Here is a 10,588-nt window from a genome sequence, read left to right as displayed (position 1 = left end):
TGAGTACTTTTATAATAGAGTAGAATAAGCAGTCCTACCTAATAGCAAAATAAGGCATAAATTTTCAACACACTACTTTTAGTGGCATTTATACAGATACAAATAATGTTGATCCAATCTCAGTACGCTATTGGCTTTCAGTAAAAGCAAGGATTTCTTGAATAGTATAGGTGGCATAGCAGCTCAAATATCTCAAAAGGACTTTGTTTTTGAGAGAGAGAAGGGAAATAAAACGAATTTTAAGAAAGGCTATTGAGGAATACAGTTTCCAATGTGCATTGAATTTGATTTTCGGTTCAGTTTTTATATTATCTGTCTACCAATTAAAAAAGATTGTATGAAGAGCTTTATATACTCTGCCAACAACTGGACTTCTGTCACTTCCTGTAAATATGGACATTATTTTTTCTGACACGAATGCACTTATATGGGTAGTGACTGTATGCCAATAAAAAGAGCATACGATCTCTGTACTTAACTGTTTCAGAAATTTTACTGAACAGCTTACTCAGCACACCAGTACTTAAAATTACATTGGTACTATGTCAGTTTCACATACATTAGGCTTTTTCATGTTTTAGTGACTCCCTTATGAGTGTTTTTTTCAAGTGTAAAGGTTAAAATAACATCCAATCGTGATTCCGTACCTTTGAAGTGATTTTAAATTAAAATGTGTAAATATGCGCTACAAAAATGGGAATGTGTCATTTTGGAAAAGTCTGAATTGTTTTTTTTTACTCTATTCTTCTACATTTTTAAATAAACATTTAAAAGTTATTTTGATACTTGTGCAATGTAGGAGAGCAAGGCATACAACTTCCAACTGTCATGCAGTAACTCTAAGGGAGTTCCCTTGACTTTTTTTTTTAAATTTATAAATAAGGGATGGTATCGGATCAAGTGAAAAAACTGGTTTCCATGCAAATAATGCTTTGAAGACAAACACAACAAAAAACATTGTCAATAAATACCCAAAGATACGTGTTTTGTAATCTAATAACACAGGCTCCTGCTGTGGATAGGCCAACAGTAGCAAAGTAAAACAATGTAAAGGTTGAGCAGCTACAAACTTCCTGAATTCTGGCATGATTCTTGGTTTGTGTCTTTGAGGGCCTGCCTGTCTTAAGGCCGAAGGAAGCCTGGGCCGTGGCTTTTAAATGCTGTTATCTTAAAATTTGCATTTAATAGTGGAATAGCCACCTCTAGTTTAAAACCAGCTTATCCTGTTAAGTAAAATATATTCCAGTGTGCATGTGTTTAATTACTTGTTACTATTTTTTTCTTTAAATAGAAAATATAAAAAGCAATGGCAACGTATTGGCTCTCGTTTCAGATCATGCCTTTGCTCTGCTAAATAAATGAAAAATTATCAATTAATTTGCTTAAGGAATATACATAAGCACAGGCTGGAGGAAGGCTTAGTGTTGTGCTTTAAGGAAGCTGTACAGATGCACACCGAGCACATTTGCCATGTATTCAGACACAGCAGCGACAATCTTCTCTGGGACTTTTCAGTAGTCTTTATTTAGATTTTTTCTTCTTCAAAACAAAACAACTGACTACCAGATGAAGTATGACGGCAGATCTGTAAAGGTGCAGATCTCCATCAGCGCACTGGTGGAACAGGCCCGCAGCAGGCACAGAGCCAAATGCATCGCATCGAGGCTGGGAGCGCCTGGGGATGCCTGCTTGGTGGGCTTACTGCTCCAACCCGTAGCTCAATAAAGCGTCAGGAAAGCGTCCTCTCCTTGGTTAAACCTGGCTTGGATCATTGCCACTCAGGAGTGTTAAACTAGCTCCCTACCGCAGCCAGCCAAGGGGAAGAGCTGCCTTGACTTGTCAGCACTGAACTGCTGGAGTTGCTTACAGGGGTTTACGGGTTCAAACCCCTCAACCCAACCCTGCAGCTAAATCAGCATCTTGTGGTGCTCGAGGAAGGGACTGTCCTCTCATCGCCCCTGTAGCAGCTCCTGCACTCGCTGGTGCAGCTCTCACAGGGCTGCGACCACACTGACCTCGGCTTCTCCAGAAGCCGATGGGGAGCTGATCACGGTGTCAGCCACTCTCTGCTAGAGGAATGTTTTCTCATCCCAAGACGAGCTCGGATCAGCTCTGCACACAGAGGAAAGGGGGCATACATGTGAGTGAAGTCGCTGCCTCTCTTCTCCAGGTGCAACCACGGGCGAGGCAGAGGGGAGAGGTCCCACTGCCCGCTGTGGCTGACACGGCAGTGCCTCTGGAGACAGCTTTGGGTGGGTGCTTGCGGCCATGTTTCTTTAATTCCATAAGGCTTTTGGGGGGAGGACACGGAAAGAAGCAGCTGGAATGGCTTCGTTCGTCATTTTCCGTGACTTTATGGCAGACAGGGAGCTCCCGCCAGCCCTGCAGCTTCTCCTCGCTGCCATTTCCCTCACACGTCCCCAGGCGCGTCCCATCAACGTGACTTCCCTCCACCTTACCCTAAAATAAAACCCCAGCAGCTTAAAAACGTCCACTAACAACGCTTCAAATACTTTATTAATAACCTCCAGCAGCAGCCCCACACAGGGACAGGCGGCTTTTAACAAGGGATGGGGAGGGACGGACCGGGCGGGCCGCGGAACGCCGCCGCGCCGCCTCCGTTGCCGCCGGACTCGGGGAGCAGGGAGCGGGGCGGGCCCCGGAGCGGTGCTCGGGCGGCGGCGGCGATGTGGGGCGGCACCGGGGCCGTGTGGGGAGGCAGCGGGGCCGTGTGGGGCTGCCCCGGGGCCGTGCGGGGCGGCAGCGGCCCCGGCCCGCTCCGAGCCATCGCCCGCGCCCTGCGGGGCCGGCGGGAGGCGGCCGCGGGCGGTGAGCGGCGGAGGGGCCGCGGCGGGAGCCGGGACCCCCGGGGGGCGCTCGGGGCGTGCGGCCGGGGCTGGGGGCGGCTGTGAGGGGGGTGCGAGGGGGGTGTGAGGGCACAGCTGGCGTGTGCTGGCCTGGGGAAGGGCTCCGAGAGCGGGCCCGTGGGGGTTTATGTGAGTTTCCTCAGCAGTGCCTTGCGCTAAGATACAGCGAACCAGGAACTGTAGCCCGGGGGGGGGTGTGGGTGTACGCCTCCAGCAGCACAGTGAGCAAGAGCCTGCACAGTTAATATCTCAATAAAACTGTAAAGCAGTCCTCATGACTTCTAGTGAGCCACCGGCTTCCTTTTCCTAATACAATCATAGCACTGACAGCCACACGCAGGAGTTCTTAGAGCAGCCCTGGTAAACCAGATCTCTGTGCCTCTGAGCTCTCAGCGCTGGTGTTTCCCATCCCGTCGCCCTTCTTCTGTTCATGCAGGTGGCCATGGCGAGCTGTCTTTTCGGACGGGCCCAAGGCCTGTTCTGCAGAAGTATAATCACAAAGCACAGCTGGAGGCCAGTAGCACTCTGCCCGCCCCTCTGACTGAAATAAAAAGCAGCATGTAAGTAGTGCGACTAAAATAATTCCACGTGACTTCTCATCAATAATAATTTAGGTTTACTTTGTGACAGTGTCGCTTGAAGTAATTCTTAAACATCATAAAGTGTTCTTTTCGAAGCCTATTTTTGTTTTACAAGTGACTAATTTAAAAATTACAGGTATGCGGCCATCTGTTATGGAAGACATTATACATACAGTGCAGAAGATCTGTTTGCTTGTAATCAAGTATAATGAGTCTCTAAAGGACCATGAGTTTTATTTATTTTATTTTTTTTCATTGTCTGAATATGCAGGGTTTGTTTTTCCCATCATATTTCAGGTATTAATTTCATGATACTCAGCTTTCATTATTTAGGCTCACCGCGAAGAGACTTTTCAGCACCTCACAGTCATCAGTGGATCCAAAGGAGATGAAAAAATTCCAGCTCCTTGCACATAAGTGGTGGGATGAAGAAGGAGACTATTCAGCCCTTCATTCTATGAATGACCTTAGAGTGCCATTTATTAGGTATGGTTCTGAAGACAGATGTTTTATATGTGCTCTATCTGTGCAACCTCAAAAAAAACACTAAGAATAACAATGATCCTTAAGATAACTCCATGTTACATCTATTAAACCACCTTGTATGTTTGGCCTTAATCATGTCCTTTTTCTTTCAGAGATACTCTGTTGAACATGAGTAGCAATTATCATCTGGGAAGCCCGCTTTCTGGAATAAAGATTCTGGATGTTGGCTGTGGTGGTGGACTGCTAAGTGAGGTAAGAAACAGGATGCTCTGTTTCTCTTGTTAAAAAGCATATGAAGTTTTTTAATTGTTTAACCATTATGCTGTTTAATGCCTAACCCTCAGAGAAGGGGCTTTCTCTTTCACAGTAGTTTAGTTGCCAAATGTTCTGAAGTATTCTACAAACAGCACGGACTCCTGAGCAGTCTGCAGAAACTTGGGATTGAGAAGTAACGATTTGCAGTGGCTGTATTCTGTCAGTAGACTTTGGGTATTTCATAAATTTAGCATGACAGATCTGGCTGAGTTATTCTAGGAACTGCATCAGCATCTGAAATGAAGTGTTGCAAAGGCACCTGAATTTTTTTTTCTTTCTTTTTTTTTTTTTTTTTTCCCCTCCCCCTCTAATACATTCTAAGCAAAATGCTGTGGTTTTTTGACAGTCAGCTCTCTGACAAGACTGGCAAAACTGATCTGCTGTGTGGCCTTCTCAGGCTGAATGACCGGTGAATTTCAGGTTGGAATAACATACATGTGGTCATGTTCTGCAGCCTGTTTCAGTTTCAGAAGAGGTGATGACTGAGGTGTTAACCTATGAGTAAGAAGACACTGGAGAAACTTGAGTGACAGCCAAGCGTGATGCTATCCTAGCAAACATCAGTGTTTAGTTCTCAGCAGTGAGAAAGTACCAGAGATAATCATGCATTAAGTAACCATTAAAAAGATATGAGGATTTACCATTACAGGTGGATGTCAGAGAAAGTAATGACAGTAATTAAATTTGGCATTGTTTTCTCCCCTTTGAATACTGTTGATTCTTCCTCTTTGTCTTTCCAGGATCTGCAGGTAATAGTGGAGGAAATCTTTGAACTCAGAACAGTTTATTCTGAAAAACAACTTAAATGTATATATTCCAGTATATAATTCTGTGTTTGAGAAAATTATTCCCCCCCATGCACTAAATGTGTGTTTCTTCCCCTGTAATAACCATTTAAAACAAAACTGCTGGATCAGCATTCATCATTTATTGTTGTTTGTCTTTTTCCCATACAGGTGTTCTCTGCGCCGTTTGTGTACGTTGCAGAGTTGCTGACACCTTTAAGTAAATTGTTTTCGTGCAGAGAATAAATTCTACTCTGTATTATTAGCCTCTAGGTAGACTGGGAGCTTCAGTTACCGGAATTGATCCTCTGGAGGACAACATTAGAACAGCAGATCAGCACAAGTCATTTGATCCAGTTCTGGCCAAGAGAATACAGTACAAGTCCAGTTCACTGGATGAGATGGTGGAAGAGTGTATGGAAACGTTTGATGTAATTGTAGCTTCAGAAGTAGTGGAGCATGTGGCTGACCTTGAAACGTTTATCAAGTGTTGCTCCCAGGTGTTAAAGGTAAGAGAGTTCTTGCTTTCATTATTGGGAATATTTATTCTCTTTTATTATCAAGGCTTTAACTTGAAGCTATGTGAAAACACCAACATCTGCATTCATTCACCCTGAAGTGCTTGAGGTCTGAATCATGCTCTGGAGGTGCCTCCCATTCTCCTTGATAATGCGAGTACATCTTCCTGATCTTCCCAACTTTGGGAACCTGAAGTGGGAGGAAATTTATTTCCCCAGCCCTGCTTTAAAAAAGTGTTAATGACACTGCCTAGTGTTGAAATGTTGCTTTGCATCAAGACCTTAATAAATCTGAATGAGTCTGATTTCATCTAGGTAAGAGGAAACATGGCAGTGTTAATTAAAAAAAAAAAAAATCACCTATCTTTTATTCATTTCCTGGGCAATATTATAAATGACTTTGTTAGGTGTTTTTGGGGCAAGGAAATGGTTTTCAGACCATCCAAGACTTTGGTTATGTGAACTTTTTAAGGACTACCAGGTGATGATCTTAGAAGATTATATTCTGACTTTTTAATTGTATTTGTATGCTTGTAAATAACCTGTCCTGAGATGAAATTAGTTCTTACTCTTGCGGCATATCAACTTGTAGATAGACAAGTAATGTGTTTTAATGCAAGTAAATATGCAGTTCATTTTTTTTATTAAATATTATTCTAACTGATCATTTTAATATTTTAATTAGCCTGAAGGTTCTTTATTCATTACTACAATCAATAAAACACAGTTGTCCTATATCCTGGGAATTGTGGTCGCAGAGAAAATAGTAGGCATCGTACCAGAAGGAACGCATGAGTGGGAGAAGTTTGTTCCCCCTGAAGAGCTGCAGCGCCTCCTGGAATCGTGTAAGTACCAGGCCAGGTGATGGGAACACAGAGAGAGACTCAGATGCTCACTGGAGAAATGGCAAGGGGATGAGATAGGTGGGGTGATGGCTACCAACAAGGGAAAAGGCCAAGCAAGGTTTTCCATCCTGTCCTGATGGCAGGATGTGTGCCCTGACATGCTTCATATCTTCCAGGACAGGTGTCAGAAAATAACGGTATTGGCACTCGGGAGCTGCACTGCTGCTATTGCTTTGTCTGTCGTCTTCCTGTTAGGAGGAGGTGTTTTTATTTCTGGTTACTGCTCTATGTTCTTGATTCTTACTATGTTACTAAAAGATTTCTTTAAGAATGCGAAGATGAAACCTACCACAAATTCATTAGTCAGCTATTGACAAACTGTACCATGCTGATTTGAACAAATAATTTAATTTCTGTGGTTTGATTGCTTTTAAAATAGACAAAGCACTGAGCTGGAAGAGTTTGCTCATTGCCCTCCTTCTCTGCAGATGTTTTAAAACCCTCTCACCTCATATTCCACTTTCCTTTAGTTCCCTGTAAAGAACTTGGAGTATGAGTTGTTATTCTTTCAGTAAGGATCATGACTAACACCTGTTCACATGCTGGTGGTTCTTTCCATTCTCTCTTCAGAAGGAGAAGCAGGTGCTGTGGAGCGATTTGTTTTGATAGGGTGTTTGTTTTCTGCCTTGTCTCGTGCATCCCCCTGGGATACAGCACAGTCATGCAGTGAACTGAGAGCTGCTCAGCAGGGAGTGCTAAATCCCTCTGATTGTGCTGAGTCCGTGACTGTGTTCTTCTGCCTTTCCTGTATTTCCCATTCTAAAGGGAATCTGCAAAACCCTTCCAAAGACTTGCACACATTTTGATTTTGAAGTATACGGTGTCGATCTGAAGGATGTGTCTGCCTACAGACAATGTTACCGTTCACCACAACGTGGTGGTGTGAAGCTGGCTTCCTAGCAGGCTGCTTTGCAGTGGCTCACCATGTAGCGTGGTAATGCTGGCCTGGCACAGGGCTCCTGCTGCTGCCACCAACAGCAAGGACCAGCGATCACCAGCACTGCCAGTGGTGATGCTGCTGTCTCTGCTTCTGGTGGTATCTGACAAAAACAAGCTTGTGAAGCACTGTCCACAGCTCAGTGGAATAATTTCAGATGCCATTCTAAAGTGCTTTATGTGGCAGTGATTTACAGTATTTGAAGACACAGTTGCTGTATGCCTTCTTACTTTTCTAGATGGCTTCTCAGTTCAGGCTGTGAACGGGATGTTGTACAACCCCCTGACAGGGTCGTGGAGCTGGATGGAAAGCACGAGCATTAACTATGCGATGCACGCTGTGAAATCTGGTGCTGGGGGACCGTCAAGCCCAACAGAGTCTCTGTCAGAGATGGAAAGCGAGCAGCGCTCAGCCACAGCTGGCACCAGCGTGTGACCATCTGAGATGCGTGCTGATGGACTGCCCCAGGAACAGAAAAGGTTTTACACAGATGGACATAATAAAGCCTTTTGTGACAACAAGCTTGCAGTTTGCATTAATAATGCTGACGCTATTTTGGACAAATATTTTCGGGCAGTCTCAGAAAAAAACAAGCGCCCATTATCTCAGGAATCATTTAAGATTGAAGTGAGCAAAGCTTTTGAAGAATAAATATTTTTATGAGAAAGTAGTTTCAAATTAATCTGTCAAGAGCCTCCCTCCAAGCTATTATGTGTGATGGTGTTTGTGTGTGATCTGAGGAAAACCCAGATCTCCAGAGAATGATAGCTTAAGTGTAGAGTGAGTTTGAAAACAGTGTTTGAGAACTGAAATGCTTTATATGTATCCGTTACACAACTGAGTCAGTTAAAATATACAAAACACTTCAGAAAACACCACTTGTTTCCATATTGTGCTTTCTTCCTGAGAGGGAAAAGATAAAGAGAGCAGCAAACCTTTTCTGTTGGGTCGTGCTATTTCTACAGTTGATGTGAGCTGACTTCAGTGGAAGAAGAATTTCCTTGCCCAGAATGCCTCTGTCTCAGAAGTCTTACCACCATAAAGGTACTTCGTCTGTGCCTGTTGTTTCAACCTTCTTCTACCTGAATAAAAGGAGCAACCAGAGCTTTAAGCTTGAAAAATGACACATTAGCAGTCTATCCTAGAATTGCAATGCCACACCTAGTCAGATGTTAAGTCCTGGTGCTAGGGTAAGGAAAAGTGTTAATCTGCTCTGAAATAGGACTTCCTAAATAAAATGTGTTATGTGTGTTTATGGTTTTATCTCTTTCCTTCTCTTTCTTTCAGCTATGTCGGTAGAGAGGTGGGCTGGCCATGCTAACGTGCAGTTTGCAGGGGTGACAACTAAGCTTTTTTTTCTGCTACTTGGGCGTTTCTACTGTGGTTTGCATTATTGCTGTTTTACTGCATGGTACCTTGAAATCCACATTTCATGATGGATCTGATGATGTACATAAGAATGTAGCTAACTGGTAATGTAAGTAATAGCATTCATAGATACTAATACTGAAAAGGATTCTCTAGCGTGAACGTTTCTATGACAGTAAATGCTGCTTTGTATTACCTGGGCAATAGTTTGGCTTGTGGTAAGAAAAATTCCCAAGTTCGATGATGGAGAAGGCACTGTCGATGAGGAAATGGTTCCGAACGTTCTTTAGTTGAAATGGTTTAAACTCAGTTGAAATGGTTTAAACTCAGATTCCAGCCAGTGATGTCCTAACATCTTTTTTTTTTTTTTTTTTTGTAAATGCAGTTGGTGTAGTTTTGAGTCGAGTCATCCTTTAATCTCAGTCTATTTACTCAAGAGAAAATGATCTCTACACTGTGGCAGTAGTAGCTGTAAGTTTCTGAGTTTGTATAAAATTTTATAGTAAGAACCTGAATCCATTCCAGTTCTTGCTCTTCCTTTTTGCAGCATGACAGCAGAGATGGATGCAGTATGTGAGCTTTCTGCAGGAGTAACTCCCTCATTCTGCTCTGCCTGACCTTGTTCTTTCGCATGGGAGCCTCCACTCCCTTGGTCACCTGTGCAAAGAAGGAAGGGCATAGTGTTTGGGAGACAAGCAACACTGGGAAAAATGTGAAGCCACAGCAGATAACTAGCAGGCTTTGTTCTTAGCCCTGTGTTTAAGCATTTTAAACTCTGTAGTTTGAGCTCCCCACGCTAAGTAACCAACTTCAGTCTAGATGACTTTCAAATCTCATCAACAGTGAATTGAAATAATACCTGAAAAGCACTGAGACCAGGACAGATTCCTGCAGGAGCCCACTGGAAACATTCCCTGAGGGAGATAATAGCCTATTTACCTGTTTGCTTTGAGACCAATTAGGTAAAATATGATTAAAGTAATTAAAACTGGGATAGAACAGCTGATTCTAGCTTGCTTTAAAAGTCTTAAATCCAAGTATTTACATAAGTAGCTGTTATCCTGGCTTTCTAGTCCTTGCTTGTTGCATACTTGTATTTATCGTTAAGCTGTGAGCTGCCTGGGGAAGGAACTGGTTTTGTTTGTTTTGACTGTATTTCTATGGCATCTAGCACAAAAAACCCTTGATGCTGCTTGGGTTCTCTGCCCAGCCTCACAGAAGAGCTCGTGTACCTAATTAACAATGGCTGGCATTTAAACAACAGGCACATGGGCCTGATTGCCCAGGGCTCCTCCTGTTCTTGATGAAAACCTTAGCATGGGCTCTGCTGCTGCTACCTGTGTGTAGGAGCCCTGTCAATGTAAGAGAGCTCAGTGGGTAGGGTGGGCTGCTTGAACGGGTCCCTGTACCCATGGCACCTCTCCACATGTCCCCATGTGTCCCATCCTTGTGGGCGTTTCACCCTGAGGGGCAGCTCAGGTCCAACATACCCCTCTCTCATCCCACCTCAAAACATCAGGGGGAGAAAACATGATGAAAAAAGGCTTGTGGGTTGGGATAAGGAGAGGGAGCTCACTCAACAATTGCCATTACAGACAAAACAGACTCAGCATATGGGAGATTAATGTAGTTTACTACTTATCACTAGCAGACTACAACAGTAAGAAAACAAAAGCAAACTAAATACACTTTTCTCCCATCCACCCTCTACCGTGTCCTCTCCCTGAGTGGTGTGGGGGAACAGGGAATGGGGGCTGTGGTCAGTCCCTAACGCTTCATCTCCACCACTCCTTCACGGTCACTCTCTGCCCCTGCTCCATGTGGGG

At 43.7% G+C, this 10,588-nt stretch overlaps 1 protein-coding gene across 2 annotated transcripts; it reads left to right on the top strand.

Annotated features, from left to right (window-relative positions):
* The first annotated feature begins 2,668 nt into the window (after nt 1-2,668).
* COQ3 (coenzyme Q3, methyltransferase) lies at nt 2,669-8,657 on the top strand. 2 transcript variants are annotated; one of them, XM_082755646.1, is made up of 7 exons: nt 2,669-2,829; nt 3,304-3,427; nt 3,782-3,934; nt 4,087-4,186; nt 5,301-5,543; nt 6,238-6,397; nt 7,684-8,657. In XM_082755646.1, exons 1-7 carry the CDS (start codon nt 2,688-2,690, stop codon nt 7,827-7,829), a joined length of 1,068 nt encoding a protein of 355 aa, XP_082611772.1. In that variant the 5' UTR covers nt 2,669-2,687; the 3' UTR covers nt 7,830-8,657. The 2 variants fall into 2 exon arrangements, with proteins under 2 accessions (XP_082611772.1, XP_082611771.1); XM_082755645.1 differs by having other exon boundaries at nt 7,633-8,657.
* The last annotated feature ends 1,931 nt before the right edge of the window (nt 8,658-10,588 follow it).

This window comes from Aythya marila (genome assembly GCF_965140915.1).
Source record: "Aythya marila genome assembly, chromosome: 3".
Lineage (NCBI taxonomy): Eukaryota > Metazoa > Chordata > Aves > Anseriformes > Anatidae > Aythya > Aythya marila.
This window is presented reverse-complemented; position numbering and strand designations above follow the sequence as displayed.